Source organism: Sinocyclocheilus anshuiensis, unplaced genomic scaffold, assembly GCF_001515605.1.
Source record: "Sinocyclocheilus anshuiensis isolate Anshui unplaced genomic scaffold, SAMN03320099.WGS_v1.1 scaffold527, whole genome shotgun sequence".
Classification (NCBI taxonomy): Eukaryota; Metazoa; Chordata; class Actinopteri; order Cypriniformes; family Cyprinidae; genus Sinocyclocheilus; species Sinocyclocheilus anshuiensis.
Window position 1 is genome coordinate 1,052,839 of NW_015548227.1, and position 20,097 is coordinate 1,072,935.

The 20,097-nt window shown below is 35.6% G+C and overlaps 1 protein-coding gene across 1 annotated transcript; it reads left to right on the forward strand.

Moving 5' to 3' along the window:
• The first annotated feature begins 14,323 nt into the window (after window positions 1–14,323).
• LOC107654407 (protein Wnt-4a-like) lies at window positions 14,324–19,298 on the forward strand. The gene is made up of 5 exons (XM_016441452.1): window positions 14,324–14,388; window positions 15,405–15,592; window positions 17,407–17,538; window positions 18,425–18,567; window positions 18,650–19,298. Exons 1-5 carry the CDS (start codon window positions 14,324–14,326, stop codon window positions 19,118–19,120), a joined length of 999 nt encoding a protein of 332 aa, XP_016296938.1. The 3' UTR covers window positions 19,121–19,298.
• Window positions 19,299–20,097: the final 799 nt, after the last annotated feature.

The window sequence follows — 20,097 nt, forward strand, 5'->3', positions numbered from 1 at the left end:
TATGTGTTTTTTGAACCTTAAACCGCATAAACACATTTCATTACACCAAATACACAAAATAATGTTCTTCTTAGCAACATCATATGACCCCTTTAAATAAATACTGTTCGTTTGAACATTTTGAAAATGTTTTCCACAAAAATACGAGGCAGCACAACTGTTTCCTACATTGATGATAATACAAATGTTTCTTGAGCAGTATATCAACATATCATGTGACACTGAAGACTGGAGTAATGATGCTGAAAATGAAGCTTTGCGACAGGAATAATAAAGCCTCAAGTAGCTGTGGTTACAGTGAATGTAGAAGAGCGTTGTTGTTAGGCACGGATATTTTTTTAAAGAGGTCATATGACGTTGCTAAAAAGAACATTATGTTGTGTATTTGGTGTAATGCAATGTGTTAATGCGGTTTAAGGTTCAAAAAACACATTATTTTCCACATAATGTACATTAATGTTTCTCCTCTATGCCCCGCCTTTCTGAAACGCGTCGATTTTTAAGGTGCCATGTCAGTCTTATGCACACCCCTTCAAGTAGTGTTACCATTTTTTTTTCTCTCAAATAAATGCAGCCTTTGTGAGCTTATTTGTAATTTTTCTATTATGTGGATATGTTCTGTATTCTTCTAGTTGGTTTGTTGTGGTCATTTGAACAATGTGAGTTTTGGAGACCAGTATCCCAGTAATACAAACAGTCTGGCCAATATTTGTGCAGTATTGACTGAGGATCTGATTTTATGTTTGAAGGCAGAGGGGAAAGGAGAACAAACTTAACCTGTTGTGATCTGAGATATAGGAACCTGTAAACACTTTCACTCGAATGTCATCCGTGCTGTGCTCATCAGGAATTCCAAGGGGAAAAGTTGCCAGGATTGATGCTAGAAGCAAACACACACACACACACACACACAGAGAGAGAGAGAGACAGAGAGAGATGTTAGCTGGCAAATAAGTAAATATAGCACATTGATTATAGATAAAATTATTCTAATATTTGAGAAGAAAAGGAGCATGGAGTGATACTAGACACTTTATGAAAAATATTTGACTGTGCATTGATGCAGAAACAATTTTCAGTCAGAATTTAAATGTGACATTTTGCAGTTGAAAGACTGAAAAAGTATTTTCTTGTAAAACATTCTCCAATAATATTTCAAAACTTAGAGTGCTAAGATTGACCAATCAGAATCAAGTATTCCAGAGAGCTGCATAATAATGAGTGAAATGATTAGTAATAAGATTGAAAGCATCTTGCAACACTTCTAAAACTGTTGACTTACTGACTGACTGACTAAATCTTAATCTAAATGTTTTCTGACAGTTATTTTCATTGGCTAAATTGCTTTTTTAAATCCAGTCTAATCCTTGCGATAGCAGGTGTGATGGCAGGAGACCGGAAAAGACCCGTAACCATAATACTGCCATAACTCACAGTCAACACAACACGAAGGGGAAATGTTTATGGTACCCAACGCTCAGTGTAAATGTTAAAGGGGTTCGGCGCACCACCATTAACATGCCATTGGAAAGCCGTTTCCTTGGCAATGGCTCTACGAGCACAAGCTGTATAAAATCTGTTTGGGTTTGGAATGCCATTGTGATCAGATATATGTGCCAATCCATGTTGCCATGGAGGGCGGGACCGCTCAGGAACGCCTTTTCATGACTAAGCCCCTTTCTTCCCCTTTCCCAGGAGTCATTCATTCTGGATTTAATTGATCACAGACAGGGATGATCACATCAACCTTCTGTTGCCTAACCTCTGCACCTCTCTGCTCACTTCTGACTAACTTCAACACCAATGGCCTAATTCTAGCCAGCGTGCTTTGGTCTGAAAAGACAACAATATATGTATTCCTGACAAAGAAAGCAGATCTGATCAGCACCCTTAGATCTGATTTTAATTTGGGCTTGACTGTCCTCTCTTGAACTCCACACAGCCTCAGCAGATGGGCCACAGATACTGATGTCATTTCCTGGATCTTTGCAAAGTGAACAGTAAAAACACAACAGCCCCCATAACTCTTTCCATGTTCATTTTAATTTCAAACTTGAAGCTTCTATTTCAAATAAATAAACAAATGGAGATAAATTAATTTTAGCAAAGAACAATGGTTTACTGATGACATCAGGTGTAATATTATATTGTATAATGTATACTGTATAATGTTGCTTTGACATATACTGCTTTAGGGTTTAGGTTCACATTAACGATCAACAATGTACTAAACCAACGCAATACAGTTGGCCCAAACCAATCCCTATCCTCACCGCAAATGAATGAACCAATGAACAAAAGAACGAACAAACAAACAAATAAATAGCACAATGCAATTACACAACAGCAAATATCATTGACACATGAATATAAATTATTAATATATTATACATGATTAATCTTTTTAATATAAATACATTGTGGATGGCACAAACCAATCCTTATCCTCAAAGAAACTGAACACTTCAAAAAAAAAAAAAACATATCTAGCGTAGCGTTAGTTCTGGCAGGTCACGTTAGTCAAGCTCGCATCAGCTGACTCTCAGCTGATCCCGTCAATCATCTTTGACGATAGTGGTCCTGACAGAAATATATGTATATGATTAATATTTATTATATTTTTTCAGCTTTGTTAATGACAGATATCCTTTTTTCCAAAAAATTATAAGTCTATTTCCTTGGCTATTTTCATATATTTATTTTTTATTTATTTTGTATTTTTTTATTTAGCTCACAACCTACCAGTTGAGAATTACTGCTTCAAAAATTACCATAGAATTGCCTTAATAATAATTTTTCGTATGTATATACACTGAACAAAATTATAAACGCAACACTTTTGTTTTTGCCCCCATTTTTCATGAGCTGAACTCAAAGATCTAAGACTTTTTCTATGTACACAAAAGGCCTATTTCTCTCAAATATTGTTCACAAATCTGTCTAAATCTGTGTTAGTGAGCACTTCTCCTTTGTCGAGATAATCCATCCACCTCACAGGTGTGGCATATCAAGATGCTGATTAGACAGCATGATTATTGCACAGGTGTGCCTTAGGCTGGCCACAATAAAAGGCCACTAATGCCACTGATAATAATCAGAAATGTTTCTTGAGCAGCAAAGCAGCATATTAGAATGGTTTCTGAAGGATCATGTGACACTGAAGACTGGAGTAATGATGCTGAAAATTCAGCTTTTGCATCCCAGGAATAAATTACATTTTAAAATATATTAAATGAGAAAACTCTTAATTTAAATTTAAATAATTTTCACAATATTACTGTTTTACTGTATTTTTGTTCAAATAAATGTAGCCCTGGTGAGCATAAGAGACTTCCTTCGAAAATACATTAAAAAAATCATACCAATAATCATTTTTACATTGTTAAACATAATTAAACATTATTTGTAAATGTTTTAATCATTTCAATCATTATCATTTTAATGAGTTATATAGAATACCAACAAAAAAAAACAATTCTACCTAAAATTTGCTTTAAATAATAATAATAATAATAAAATCATAGTTTCAAGCCAAAAAATGCAGCCTGAAGCCTGAAACGTTTTGAATAGCAAGGTTTGAAAGAGAAATGCTCTACATTGAGCTGTGGCTGCATGATTAAAAATTTTTAATTTAACACTGAAACCCAGAAGTCAATTCAGAAACCAGCCAAGGCCAGCCTTGACTACAGCATCAGTTATTGTTGCTCACTTTCTCCCTCTGTTGGTGAACAGAGATTCTGAGTGACCCAGTCAAGCACTTGTCTGTCAATCCAGCAAACTTGCAAGATAAAAACAATTACACATAACATTTACCAGTATAGAAAGATGTTTGTGGTTTCCCTCTGCATATATACCATGTTATTAAACACACATGAACTTATGATGAACTGTTGCTGTGATTGTGCTGACGTAAAACGACCCCAAATGAAACCACCACGACTGATTTCAGCCTACTGTTCTATTACGAAGACAAACATGGTTTATTTGTCTATGTAAGCCTAATAAATCAGATTTTATCTTTGAAAATGCTATCTTAAACTTTTGCAATCTTCATTCTCATTCAAATGCCAACTACATATTACAGCATTAATAATAATAACAATAATAAGCCATCATCTGTAGTCTATTTTTGTACAAAGCTGTCAAAATGCTAGGCATCCTATAAATAGCATCCTAACCACAAAGTACTTGCGTTTGGGGGCACTGAGGCCAGGGAAAATACACCTTGCCAAAAGCATAAGCGGTTATACCTCGAGCACGGGGAATAGTTGCCGCATTGAGTCCCTCTGGAGAACTCTATAAAAAAATACTTGGCAGCCAAGAGCAAGAGAAAACATATATGCATGCACTAAACCCGCCTTTATCTGCTTTCTCACACATCAAAACCTCCCCATTCACCCCTTTCAACTTAAAAATGTAAGTTTTGTTGCTGCCTTAAAATTTTAAGTTAAATCAACTTAAAAGTACAAGTAATTTCAACTCACTAATTTAAATCTTGCCTAGTGCTGAATTGTTTTATTGAAGTTCATTTGACTTTACAATATTTGCTGTTTCAACTTAAGTTCAAAATTTTTAACATTAATTTTCTACGCATGAATCCATATTCCGAGATTTGGCCGGTTAGTGCCAAAAAGCTACAACTTAAAATGTTAAGTTCACTGAACTAAATTGGGCTTTTTGAATTTCAGTAACATTAAACTGACTTAAAAAATCAAGTTGAATCTAGTATAACTTATAAAAAAAAGTTCAAATTGCTTAAATTATTTTTATGAGTTAAAGTAACTTAAAAACATAAGTTGTCATGGCTTTTTCATCATATCATTTTTTACAGTGCAGGTAGCCAAATAGACATTAGACAAGTTTTCTTTAGCAAACAGAAAATGTGAATTCTTCACGTTATATGAGCAACATGTGGGCATGAAGCTGAAATGTAGTATATATGATCCAGAAACACTTTAAATATTATTTATAGGTTAAGTATAGACAGTTAATTAAGCTTAAATGTCATAAAAATGTGACTTGAAGTTTTGATAAGAACTGTAAGGTTTAAGTTTATACGGTTAATTTGAACAACAGGGAAATAGACTCAGTGTAAAACCTGCAATAATGTTAAAGAATTGTAATTGTAATTCTTAAAAGTAAGTAGAAAAATGTTGTTCAGTGTCATTGAAAACATTTCAGTAAATTTTGTTGCTTGCTTTTTGATAAAGATAATCTTCAGATCAGACATATTCCTGAGGTAAATCATCTTCTAAGCAACATAGCAGTCTTTAGTTGAAATGAAATAAACAGTGATTTCGTCATGACTGATCTTAAAATGAGATTTGGATGTAAGGTAAGATAAAACACACACACACTTTATGTTTTGTCTCACTCGTATAAAATAAAATCAGATGAAAAATATGACTGAGTACGCAAACTTTTTCTCTTTTGTCTCCTATTTGTTGCATATAAGTATTGCCTGTGAATTATTGTGCAACAAATCTTAAAAATAAAATTTCTTCAATGGCTTTTCTGTAGTAGGTTAGGATCAGCACAAACCTCTTCAGAGATTAAAACGTTCTCAATGTTTCAATATAGGTTCTTCAGATCAGTGTTTTGGCTTCTGGGCTCTTTAAAACACCAGAATATAGATATTCTGAAAACAAGAGAATAAAGGTTTTGTGGTGCTTAAAAAAGTATCAGGCTGTTAGCCAGTAGCTCTAATACGAATGTTAATTTTTAAGAGTGTGCGTTGAGTAATAACTTTCTCCTGGTTACTCAGATACTCTTTACTCAACAGTCATAATTAAATGTTTTGAAGTACAGCCGAGAGCTTTTCATTTGAGAGATGTGTGAATGTATTATTATTGAGCACATCCATCAGCACCTGTATGGAGGGTTGAGGTGCAGGTGCAGGTCACGAGAGCGGTTGTACTGCACCTGCACATCTTCAAACCTCCTTCAACAGCTTGTGCTTGTTCATGCAAATATAAGCTTGCATTGCTTTATAATATTTTATGAATGACTATTTGCAGTTGTTTTGTATTAAAATGTCAGGAATGAATCATTAATTAGACACTATAAATAACAGATGGTAAAATGTTATTAAATAAACTCTTTTCTAAATAAACAATGCAAATAGTTGCTCTCAATCCGTATTCTAATGCATTTTGACAAGCAATGACTTTTGCTTTTATCTTGGTTTGGCAAAGTCAACATACTGCTATTGATCAAACATCAAAATCCTTAAGCTGAGACCAACATTTCAAATTACATCCACCAAAAGTTCAGTCTGTTCCAACTTAGTGTGCTATGTTGCAGATGAACAAATATCCTTCGAAAAGAATTTGTAGACTTCTATTGAGAAATCCTGACTCTTATCGACCCATCCAATCTTTAAAGGAATAGTTCACCCAAAAAAGAAAATCTGTTTACCCTCAGTCGGGACATCCAAGATGTAGAACTTGTTTGTTCATCGGAACAGATTTGGAGAAATGTAGCATTCCATCACTTGCTCACCAATGGATCCTCTGCAGTGAATGGGTGCCGTCAGAATGAGAGTCCAAACAGCTGATAAAATAATCCACAAGTAATCCAACACGACTCCAGTCCATCAGTTAACGTCTTGTGAAGCAAATAGCTGCATGTTTTTGAAGAAAAACAAATCCAACATTAAGGTATTTTTAATTATCTTAGAGCCGGCTTTCGGCTAAAATATGAGTCCTTTATGCATAATAATGCTTTTCCAGTGATAAAGTCGTCTCGTCTGAATCAGGAGAGAAATATGCACAGACCAAGCACCGTTTACAAGCAAAAACAGTCCAAAACAGTTCTAAACAAATATGTGGGTGGAGTTTAATGTGAGAGGGGTTATTATGAATTATGGAAGGGACAGGTTAAAAGTTAAAATGCCTTAATGATGGATTTGTTTCTTACAAACATCTTGTGAAGCAAATAGCTGCATGTTTTTGAAGAAAAACAAATCCAACATTAAGGTATTTTTAATTATCTTAGAGCCGGCTTTCGGCTAAAATATGAGTCCTTTATGCATAATAATGCTTTTCCAGTAATAAAGTCGTCTCGTCTGAATCAGGAGAGAAATATGCACAGATCAAGCACCGTTCACAAGCAAAAACAGTCCAAAACAGTTCTAAACAAATATGTGGGTGGAGTTTAATGTGAGAGGGGTTATTATGAATTATGGAAGGGACAGGTTAAAAGTTAAAATGCCTTAATGATGGATTTGTTTCTTACAAACATGTAACTTTTAATTTCACTAGACGTTAACTGATGGAGTACAATCGTGTGGATTACGGTGATGTTTTTATCAGCTGTTTGGACTCTCATTCTGACGGCACCCATTCACTTACTGCAGAGGATCCATTGTTGAGCGAGTGATGTAATGCTGGATTACATCTCCAAATCTGTTCCGATGAAGAAACAAACTCATCTACATCTTGGATAGCCTTACGTACATTTTCAGCATATTTTAATTAACTATCCCTATTCTTAACTATTCCTTTAAGTATCCAACCTACATAAGGCCTATGCAACCTTCACAATTCAATCTTTTTTCAACTTTAAAATTGATCTTGTTGAATTTGCCTTTTCTAGTTTCATGATGCAACAATTTCAGAAGTAAAGAAAGAGTTGCACGGTGTCAAATACAGATGTTTATTTGAGATGTTGAGGTTACAGAATGTTCACTAATGCACAACTCAGTGAATATAATACAAAACCATGCAGTTGTCTTTGCTTGGGAAGTGATACAGTGTTTCCCATTGCATGGGATGGAAAGAACAGTGGTTGAGGTGTTTGCACAGGCCGGTCAATAAATAGTTCACAGCTGATGAGCAACATGAGAAGAGAGAAACCTCAAATGCGAAATATATCCTGGCGCCGAGTGCTGATAACACAAATAACACCAGTGACAACAGGGTAATGAAGCTGTAAAACCTGTTGGCAAATACCTCCACTCATACAGCAGCCTATTAAAAGCTTAATTTGATAAAAACAGGCAACTTCCATCATTCCCCCCCTCAATTAGCCTCATAAAATGTTTAAAGATGGCGTAGAAAGACAGGTGACGGGACAAACATAGTAAAAGAAAGACTGAATAGATGAATTTGAGCAATCTCTTATTGTCAGGATTAATGTCCTTGCAGAAATAATGTTTTTCACAAATGCAAATTGAGATTGAGAGCCACATTGGCCCTTCTGAGAGGCCTTATGCACAGTTTTATTACCAAAACATTTAATTGTGTGCGTGTATGTATGTATATACAGTATACAGTATATATATGCGCCTTTGCTTTCGTAAATGGTCCATCTCATCATCAGTCAACAACATTTAAGTTCTTTCCTCTTAAAAATAAATTGCAAAATCCCCATATGGGCCTGTCAACACCTAAACAGAACAAGAGTCAATCCCTCTTACTTAATTTTCTGCTCTGTACCCGAGTACATTTCCTCCAGCTTCTTGTCAATCCGTCTTCAATTGTACAGACCGGCGTTCTGGTCACACAAGATGTTTAAGATGTTTTTTAGACCTCAGGTGCAGGAACGTCTCTGAAATATATCTATAATTAGTATACGCCCATTTACTTCTCGAATTGATGCAAATTATATTTACATAAAAAATCATTTTTCATTTGGTTTGAAGGCATATATGATCCAAAAGGTCCTGATTTGTAGAAGCAGATACTCATATAAACTGAAATAATCTGTATATATTAGATTAAGTTTAAATGTAGATGTTCAACGCACCTTTTTGTACCTCTCTGAAAGTTTGTACCTTATCTTCATAATGTACATCTGGTACATATTTAATCTGCTAGAAGAGATAGAAACAAGCATAAATAAATATTATCATCCCAGAAATCAAAATGGCATAAGCATGTTTTTTTTTTCTTGGACATGGAATATAATTAATATGATTGGTTGAATTCAGTTAATTGTAGTGCTAATCTTTTGGTATATTGTCAGTAAAATGAGATAACACTGCCCTCTAGAGTTAAAGACATCCACTAGACTTGCAGATAAGCATAGTGTAAGTGCAACTAAGACTCTGTCCTGTAGCTCTAGGCGAACGCTCATAACTTAAAGCAAAAGAGTGAATGACTTTTTGGTACATGAGCTGTGAACAGTCTGCAAGACTTAGAAATACCAATGAGTCACTGAGTTTTTGAGGAAACAAGAGCTGTTTATCAGAGAAAGACTGTTGTGCAAGAATGACACATCTGTTTTTGAAAACAGGTCACATTCTGTGATGATTGTTTGATTCACATTTTGGCTCCTTTGTGTAGGACATCTTCTTGACTGTATTTTCAATGTTGTGAGGAGAATTAAAGTGTGACTTTCATCATCTTCAGACTACCGTTCAAAAATTTATTCAGCAAGGATTGATTGATAAATTGATCTAAATTCATTTATAATGCTATAAAAAAACTGTCTAGTCATCAAAAAATTCTGAAAAATTGTCATGTCATGATTTCCACAAAAATATGAAGCAGCACAACTGTTTTTTTTCAACGTTGGTATTAATAAGAAATGTTTTTTAAGCAGCAAATCAGCATATTAGAATGATTTCTGAAGGATCATGTGACACTGAAGACTGGAGTAATGATGCTGAAAATTCAGCTTTGCCATTACAGGAATTAATTACATGTTAAAATATATTATAATAGAAAACAATTATTTCAAATTGTAATAATGTTTGACAATATTTCTGATATTACTGTATAGTTAATCAAATAAATGCAGCAATTGTGAGCATACGAGACTGAAAAAAAAAAAAAAAAACTCAAACTCTAATCTTTGAACCTTATTTAATTAATTTCAATTAATAATTTGTTCATTTTCAATTCATTCATTTTCAAAGTAATATTTAACATAAATATTACAGCAGCATCAGAGCACTGGGTGTTTTAATTAGGCTGTATATCATTTTATTTTAATATTAAAAATGAATTGGACCAATGATGATTCTGACAGAAAACTCACCGGGGACCTACTGTTGCTATAGTAACGAACACAACCTTCACGTGCATCTGACTGACAGAAACCACACTCTTATTTCAGGTTTGTTTTTTTGTTTTTTTTTGATAGTTCAGCTAACAGTTTGCGTTGTACAGTTTAACATCATAAAGAAACACAACCTTCACGTGCATCTGACTGACAGAAACCACACTCTTATTTCAGGTTTGTTTTTTTGTTTTTTTTGATAGTTCAGCTAACAGTTTGCGTTGTACAGTTTAACATCATAAAGTTAAAGCTGAACTGTGCACATGTCTTTTTTGGCTCCCTTATATGTTCTTACTATGCCCATGTGTTAAATGTACATCCTTTAATGCAAGCAGTTTTCTAGTGTATTTCTTTAACTTCTCAGGTGATATTAAAGATGTGACCTATTACAGATGCGGCCGAAATTAAAACAGTGGTGGCATATACATATATTTACTTGTTTGATCAAAATTATTGCTAGGGACAATTTAGTTGTCGCTGGATATTGGTAGGGACATGTCCCCATAGCGTCCCTACTAAATTCTGCGCCCTTGGTAAGAGGTGCGTGAGCAAGCAAAACTCACCAGCTCAGTGCCTTACTAGTTGCGGAGGTGTTCAGAGATTGCTGGCATGTTGTTAATGTCATTACTACGGTCCTCTGGGTGGTTGCATACTTAATGCAATTCGTCATCTCTCCTGTGAAAATCAAATCTGATTGATTAGAATAGGAAAATTCTGAACAGCTTAATATATCATTTATGTCAGTCTCACAAACGGTGCAGGATGAGTTTCCCACAGAGTTTTAAGAAAAGTATGAGCAATGCCAACAGTCACGAATTAAAGTAACAGCAATAGTGCTTCTGTTCAAAACAAACTCCTTGGTAATGCTGGGGACATTAAACATCTTTAAATGGAAGTAGCGTTTAATAATAATTATAATAAAAATGGGAATATGTGGGTGAAATATGAAGCACTAAATGCACAAGTTCCCTTAAACGCCCTTAACACTGAATTTATTTCAGACAAACAGCTTTTAAAGGGGTCATATGATGCAATTTCAATTTTTCCTTACTCTTTGGAGTGTTACAAGCTCTTGGTGCATAAAGAAGATCTGTAAAGTTGCAAAGACTAAAGTCTCAAATCCAAAGAGATATTCTTTATAAAAGTTAAGAGTCAACCACGCCTACCTAAAACGGCTCGTTCGAACACGCCCCCACATGTCTACGTCAAGATGTGGGAAGAGTTGCATAACGCCACTCAAATGTTCACGCAAAGAAAGAAGGCGTAACTTTTATTCTCGCTGTAGTATTGTTGTTGCCGCCGCCGCCATGTCGTGAAGGCGCTGTGTTTCGTTGTGAAAGTGAAACTACTTTGTTCGGCCTTCCAAAAGATTATGTATATTTATAATATATATTATAATATACATAATTGTTATGAAAATACCCGAGATGGCTTGAAAAACACAGATAAACTTGTCGCAATCGAGTGTTTATTGTCTTCATGTTTCATCATTCAAAACGTTTCTAGCCGGATGCCTTTGTCCATATTAGGGATTTCCTAGAGCGTCATCAGTTCTTTTACTTCTGTGATGCATGTGTGAAGTTTCTGCATGAGGGTGCCTTCAGCTACCAGTATGAATGAAACAGACATTACATGTGTTTATAGCACTCAATAATAGCCAATCCATAAAAATAATCCTTCTCTCAAAAGAATTTTATAAGTAATCCATGTTTTTCTATAGTGTACAGAAGTGTACTGGAGTTTTAATTAAAGTGTAGTGGGGTTGTTTTATATAACATTTTAAATCGCAAAAAAAAAAAAAAAAAAAAAAACCGTGGTTAAAAAAACTGAGGTATGTATTGAACCGTGGGCTATCTGTACTGTTGCATCCAAAAGTGAAAGTAAAGACATTAATAATATCACAAAATATTTCTATTTCAAATAAATGCTGTTCTTAAGAAATGTTTCTTGAGCAGCAAATTCACATATTAGAATGATTTCTGAAGGATCATGTGACACTGAAGACTGGAGTAATGATGCGTAAAATTCAGCTTTGCATTACAGGAATAAATTACATTTTAAAATATAATCAAATAGAAAATAGCCATTTAAACTATAATAATAGTTCACAATATTACTGCTTTCACTTTATGTTTGATCAAATAAATGCAGTTTTGGTGAGCAGAAGAGACTTGAACGGTAGTGTGTTATATAACTTTACGTATGTTTATAAGTTGACAGTAGTAAGAGGTAAGCGGATATATACAGTCGGGCGTGTGTACGTGTTTGACGCTTTTTCTCTCTCGTTCTCTTCCAAACTCTCTCGCACAGCATGGTTGCGTGATAAGTCGCGCTTGGCTAAGCCATCCGGAGCCAACAGCGCTCGAAGTCCAGGGCGATGTAATTCAACACAAACATGACACAAAAGGAAGAAGGCACCGCGCTCCAGGTGGAATGCTCCAGCAAAAACCTCCCAGAAAGTGCAGAGGAAGGCATCTCCCATTCTTCTACAAAATCCCACAGTCGGCTCCCTTTGTTTTCCCAAATTTAGCGCTGCGATTAGAGAGTACGGAGAAGAGAAGGCTAGAGAGCTAGAACTGGGAAGCAATGAAAACAAGATTCTCTCAAGGTCTCAGACAATCTTTTTCCCAGACAAATATGCAGCGGGCTGTTCTTCAGGTGTTTGTTTGTCAAAATCCCGAGCTTGATATGGCATCTGGCACTGATATATTATATTCCAGCGCTAATCCCGCCAGAACGGACGGGCCTCCGCTGCCATTTGGCTGCCAGATTCATTATCAGGTCAGGATCACAGAGCTAATTTACTAGTGAAACAAACAAAAGCTGTAAACACGCATGCAAGAACATGCAATCGTCAACAGATGCTATAAAAAAGAAACTCAAACACCCTCCGAGCAGAATGCATGTGCATCTGGCCGCTGATGTCATGCTTCATCTTTTGGCCGGACAGGAACATGTTATCAAAGCTCAAGAGAGCAGAGATTGTTTGTTTCTTATCTGCCCCAACCGTGGCCTTCAAAATCAGCCCTTGTCAACAGCAGAGAGGGGTGGGATGCGCCGCTGCCAGCTGCAGGGATGCAGACGTGCTGTTTTTAACTTGTTAAGATGAGCCCTTGAAACCAAACCGACCTCAAGACATTACACTCTTAAAAATAAAGCTTTTTTTTATTTTTTTTATGTTAATTGCAATTTAACAAGCATGAATTGAAAGACTGACTCAGTCATACATGTGACTGCATTAATATCAGATTAGCTCAAATCTTTTGTGGTTAACTGCTAGTTACACTGAAAAAAATGGCAACATCTAAGTCAACTGGTTAATCAGAATCAGAACTATTATTATCGCTAAATCAACCTAAATACATTCATCTGTATCAACAAAACTAAATTTTAAGGGTTAAATCAGGTAAAAATAGCTCTTTTGCAGGTCATCACTAACAGAAACCCCTAAAAATCCCAACTTAACAGAACATTAAACACTTACATATCTCTCACTCTAATGATCCTGTGCAAAAACACAAAAATAATACTTAATTTCAACATTTATTCTCCTACAGTTTGACTGTTTGGCATGCCGGTACCTAGAAATCTGTTGCTACTCTTTCATTTTAATTTCAGATTAATATAATCAATTATTGAGTTCATTCACTTTTTTCAAAGTACAATGAGCTTTTATTAATATTTGAGTGAAATGAACTAATTTAGTTAATTTTACTGTTTGTTTTTACAGTGTTGGCATCAATGGTTCCATGAAGAACCTTCTTTAGATTTATAAAATGTTCTTCAGTTCACAGTAGGAAAAAATGGTTCTTTTGAGAACCATTCCATGAAAGGTTCTGTGGGGAACCAAAAATGGTTGCATCGCTGCAAAAACCCATTTTAAAAACTACTTTCAAGAGTGTAAATACATGCGATTACATGATGAGCATTTTGTGAGTCAGATCCGATCCGTGGTGATTTTGAGGTTTAGCCTTGAGCTACAATCCAAATCAATAAACCTCAAGATCTTGCACCTTAATTGAGTATTTACACCACAGCACCTTCATTGCCATTTATAAGACTTCCATCCACAATACACTTAGGCGCACTTTCGAATTACCCAGCACCACACCAAAAGACCTTCAGAAACAAATAATGCAAAACAAACCCATCCGTGAGCGCACGCAACTCTCTAAATGCATCTGCGCAGACTTTAAACACTCAAGACTTTGATCTCCACCAGTTCTTGATGATAATGAGACCAAGCTTGGTGTATACGGATGAAAACCTGTGCGATGTGATGTAGTATAGGACTATTTTTATAAGGTGCCATAAAGAGATGGAGCTCAGCAGACCCTTTAAAGCGTTGGTGTTGCCCCGACCCCCTGGCCCTGGAGGTGATGGGTGAAGATAGTCTCTATCCATCTCTCAACATCACCCTTACCTCATCTGCCCAGCACAGCCTTCCATGAACGTCACAGGAGGACCACGCTGTTTATGTTTGCGCTGTTTTATTGTACTGTTTGTGCTATGGAGTCAATGAAAAACGTATGTGGGTCATTAGCGGAACAATGCATGGGTCAGTGTTATTGTTAGCAGACACTATAACAACAACTAAATTAAACCATTTAACTAAAAATAAATAAATAAAAAACAAGCATAATTTGGAAAAAAAATTGACACCACTAAAATACAAAACACAATCAAATTACCATAATTCAATTTTAAATTAACTTAGCCAAAAATACTAAAAATAATAACTCTTTACATTAAGGTTAAATTTGTTAAAATTACTTAATGCAATAGTTATCATGAACTAATAATAAACTTTTTTTTTCAGAATACATATTAGAATAAATTAAATATATAATGTATAATAAATAATAGGATAATATATATAACAGTACTATATTTAGAATATATATATAATAAAATAAATATATTATTATCATTAATTATATATTTATTATTATATTATATTATTGTTAATTAATAACTTGTTTTGTTTCTTAATTTAACTTAAAATTTTATAAATGTATCTTTGTAGAAATTGACAATGCTGTAAATATGATGTTCATTGTTAGTTCATAATACCCAATGCTTTAACTAATGTTAGGAAATTTATTATAAAGTATTGTGATGTAAATATACTGAAAACTAAAACTAAACTGAAACTAAACCAAAAGTAATAGAGTGAAAAGTAATGAAAAATTACCTGAAATAATAAGCATGTAAAATAAATAAACAACAACAAAAAAATTATAATATTCTACATGCTAATATTCAACATCATATTTGCGTTTTTCTTCCATCTGCAAAACATCCAGCATCTAGATACAACATTTTTTTCTTTACAAATGCCTGTATTATTGACAGTCTCTGAACATTTATTGATTACGTCTCTACTGCTTTGTCCTCAGATACCTGGCAAAGCTGTCATCAGTGGGGAGCATCTCGGATGAAGAAACCTGTGAGAAGCTCAGAGGACTCATCCAGAGGCAGGTTCAGATCTGCAAGCGCAATGTGGAGGTGATGGACGCGGTCCGCAGGGGCGCTCAGCTCGCCATCGACGAGTGCCAGTTTCAGTTCCGCAACCGACGCTGGAACTGCTCGACGCTAGAGAGGTGCCATTGGGATCAGGGGCATATGAATATGGAGAAAGTTCAACGCCTTTTCATCATTAATGCTGCTTTAGGGTTTAATCTTGAAAGATGGAGACATTGAACACTACGTGCTGAGATGCAGTCCAGGTGTACATGTACTTTCCAAGAGTTTTCCATACTCGTGGCCATTCGTTCCTGTGATGCTGCTTGAATTCAAGAATCACTCACCGTTAACGTACAGCGAGTATTAAAGCGAGGCTTGCCTTACTAGAGATGTGAACCGACTCCGAACAAGATGGAGTGGAAATATAAGTGTTAGCAAGCTGTTCAAAAGGAGCGCTTTGGAAATCAAAGTCGTTAGTTAACTAGCTATTGATGCAGACAGATGATTGGTGCTGAGCTGTAGCCATGCATCTGGCGCGAAACTGACAAAAATAAATTGTTTACCCGCTTGGGGTGCTTGGACCATGGATTCTGTGCACGATGACTCTAGCACTTTTCCTCTCCAGGCGCACATACCGCAAATAAACAAATCCCCCAGCATTCCCTCCTCCATTAGTCAGACCGAGTGACTGAATTATTTATGTACAATACCATAACTCCAAGCTTATCTATAGTAAAACTTGCTATCCTGTATGCTTTTAAAAGAAACTTAGGTTTGTAAAGACTGATACACTGAAGAGGACTATATTTCATATGAATGTATGTTAAATTGAAATATATGCTGTGTCAAAGACTGACATGCTTTTTGGGTGAATTGCTCTTTCCAAATGGTAATTTATGGAAGCAGGTGGTCCATAGTTAACCAGCTTCATCAAAAAGACCACGCTGAACAACATTAGCCAACTTGGTGGCCAAATCTGGTCTTTTGGCAGGGTATGATTTAATGGTCTCTGTGAACGTATTCGGACTTGTTTAATGGGTTTCGCACAAGGATAAGCATCTTCGTTTTGAATAATAGAAGAGGAAATTCTGGGTTACTTGCAATGAATGTCAGTCTGGGTGTTAAAATACTCAGCAGTATATCCACAAGATTTTAATGCGTGTTATGATTTAAGTGGTGGAAAAAATAGCTTAGTAACCTGCTTTCTATGCTGTCTGAATAGTTATATCCAATTTAATTTTACAGGGTAATGGCATAATCCATAAAATGGTGATTTATAAAATTATTGTAATAAAATTATCAGATAATTTAATATAAAATACAATTATCAAGTTATTTAATGCAATTATTTCTAAAATTATTTTTCTAAAATTATAAGCTTTTATTACATTAAAAAAAGTTGTAAACAATTACAAACTTTACATTTATGCTTTTAAATCATCCAAAGATTGGCCCCCACACACTCTATGTGCCTCACTATAACCTCATCTTTTGCTTTAAAAAAAAAAAAGAAAGAAAAGAAAAGAAGAATAAAAATAAAAAGAAATCAAAGGTCGAGTCAAAATGAGTTTTGTGGTAATCAACAATATGCCATATACCAGTATGCCATTTCTTGGACTGAACCCGGAATATTCTTTTAAGTTACACATTCAAAGCTGTCATTAATTTTTTTTTAAATAAATAACTTTTATTCAGCAATTGAACTGATCTAAGGTAACAGTAAAGACTATAATGTTATAAAAGATCTCAACTTCTTTCTATTCATCAAAGAATCCTGAAAAAAATGTATCATTAATTCCACAAAACTGTTTCTAATATTGATAATAATAATAATCAGAAATGTTTCTTGAGCAGCAAATCAGCATATTAGAATTTAATTGGACATGAAGCTAGTCCTGCTTAAAACCCTGCAGATACTTACTATTTGTGTCACAGGTACACGGGAAGCTGCATTTGTGTACGCTTTATCTGCTGCTAGCGTAGCCTTTGCAGTGACCAGAGCCTGCAGCAGCGGGGAGCTGGACAAGTGTGGCTGCGACCGCAATGTGCACGGTGTCAGTCCAGAAGGTATGGGTGCTTTGTTTGAATAATAATTATTATAATGATTAATCGCTATGAAACCACAATGAATCATTTTGATTAAATGATTATGATTGACGGTGAATAGTGCTTATCCTGACCAAGAAATGGCAAATTAGACAGAAAGAGTCATGACACGTAAAGTGATCAGACACAATTCCTGTTGTTCATTAGTGCGGATTATGAACAGGATATGAAACAGATTATACTACAATAATCGAAAATCATTCTAAACATGTAGTTAAATAATGGTCACACAAAACAAGAATGTGTTGAGACTAAAATACAGAACAGCAGGGGTTTTCAAACTGTTCTGAGAAAAAAAAAAAAAAGAGGAAAATATATTATATAAATATAATTTATATTTGCTGAGTATATGGTATTATTATTGTTTCATTCTGCTTTTTAAGAACTGGGCAGAGATAATGAGATTGTGATCGTTTGTTTTTTAATTATTACTGTTTTTTATTCAATTTAAAGTCCTAGTTACTTACTAGTTTAAGATTCTAACATCACACTAACAATGGATAGAAAAAAACCATCATAGCAAAATAAACAATTTCCATGTAACATTTTAATGATTTGCTTCAGTATAATCAAAAAGTTTGAAAACCTCTGCTGTAGACTACAGTAAAATAATTGCAGACCATTTCATATGATTAACTAAAACGAAATAAAAGCAGCCACATACACCGCTCTTCTCATGGATATCTAGTTCACTTACTAATGAGTGTCTCAAACTAAACTATAAATGACATTCAGTGATCTGATGTCACTAACTTGGAAAAATTGCCAAACTTGTACCTTGTAAACAACTTTGTTTCCAGATGGACTCGTTGCATTTCTCCATGCTTGAGTGTCTTTATCTCAACAGGTTTCCAATGGTCAGGATGCTCTGATAACATTGCATACGGGGTTGCTTTTTCCCAGTCCTTTGTGGACATCAGAGAACGAAGTAAAGGACAGTCCTCCAACAGAGCGCTAATGAACCTTCATAACAATGAGGCAGGGAGGAAGGTAAGGTGCTTAACAAACATCATGCTGAAAGGTTTAAACAATCATAATTTGTTAACAAATGACCTTCCTTTTACAATCCAAGGCAATTCTGAGCAACATGCGAGTGGAATGTAAGTGCCATGGAGTTTCAGGCTCCTGCGAGGTAAAAACCTGCTGGAAAGCAATGCCGCTGTTCCGCAAAGTGGGCAACATAATCAAGGAGAAATTCGACGGCGCAACAGAAGTGGAGCAGCGCAAAGTGGGCACCACCAAGGTCCTGGTTCCCCGAAACACGCAGTTCAAGCCGCACACAGATGAAGATCTGGTGTACCTGGACCCGAGCCCAGACTTCTGCGAACACGACCCCAGAACTCCAGGCATACTGGGAACCGCAGGGCGCTTCTGCAACAAGACCTCGAAGGCCATCGACGGCTGCGAGCTCATGTGCTGCGGTCGCGGATTCCACACAGAGGACGTGGAGGTGGTCGACCGCTGCAGCTGCAAGTTCCACTGGTGCTGCTACGTCAAGTGCAAACAGTGCCGCAAGATGGTCGAGATGCACACATGTCGGTGATCCAGAACGCAGAACTTCCCCTCACCACTTCCCTATATGCACAGGGAAACTAGACAAATTCCCAAGCATTTCATGCGACGGTAGAGGAACATGTCATACATGAGACTTTAAAATATAGGGGCGAATATACCCGAGGTCCCAATTGAGAGTATTTTTCTCTCTTCTCGTTCTGTTTTTAATTGTGGTTGCTCTCTTATTTTTATATATATATATCACAATAATAAATGACATTTTAAAATATATTGAAATAAAAAAAATTATTGTAAAAATTAATAAATGAAGCCTTGGTGAGCATAAGAGACCCCAAGCTTTTGAAGGATTGTGTACATGGTCATTATGAAATCCCCAGGTTAACCACACCTACTAGCACAGACCTTCTGGAAAATTCAGTAACATTACCAATGGTATCTTCCATCTCTATCATGCTTTACAGATGCATGCAATGGTTTTGGGGTTTGATGGATCAGGGTAGTGCCAGTTCTTGTACCAGTCAGGCAGCTGCCTAGTGACATGGTCTAGGCTGAACTCAGAGAGTCATGCCATCACGCCAAGAACAATAAATATTTATAGAAACTATTCATGGAATAATGGCAGGAATGAAGCTTTGTCGGACATGCATAAATGTGGTTTGGTGCTGCAACAAAGCGGCCCCAGAGATGACTTTCGTAAGCACCACTTTGCCGAGCTGCTGCCCAATCACTTGTGTTGTGTCACATTTCCACACATTTTTGGAGGTCAGTCTTATCTTTGCATGCAGTTTAACACGTGTATATAAAAATTTGTGGTCGGTTTTTCTAATGTTTTTGAAAGAAGTTTCTTAGGCTCACCAGGGCTGCATTTATATGATTGAAAATAATGTATATGCAATTTATTCCTCTTGATAGCAAAGCTGAATTTTCAGCATCATTACTCCAGTCTTCGGTGTCACATGATCCTTCAAAAATCAATCTAATATGCTGATTTGCTGTTCAAGAAAC

What these genes read in the sequence shown, in the direction of transcription:
- LOC107654407 (XM_016441452.1), top strand. Translation starts at nt 14,324, where the DNA reads ATGGAGCTCAGCAGACCCTTTAAAGCGTTGGTGTTGCCCCGACCCCCT. An exon ending in CCGCAACCGACGCTGGAACT is followed by an intron (nt 15,593 to 17,406) that starts GCTCGACGCTAG and finishes TTTGTGTCACAG; the next exon opens with GTACACGGGAAGCTGCATTT. An exon ending in ACAATGAGGCAGGGAGGAAG is followed by an intron (nt 18,568 to 18,649) that starts GTAAGGTGCTTA and finishes TTACAATCCAAG; the next exon opens with GCAATTCTGAGCAACATGCG.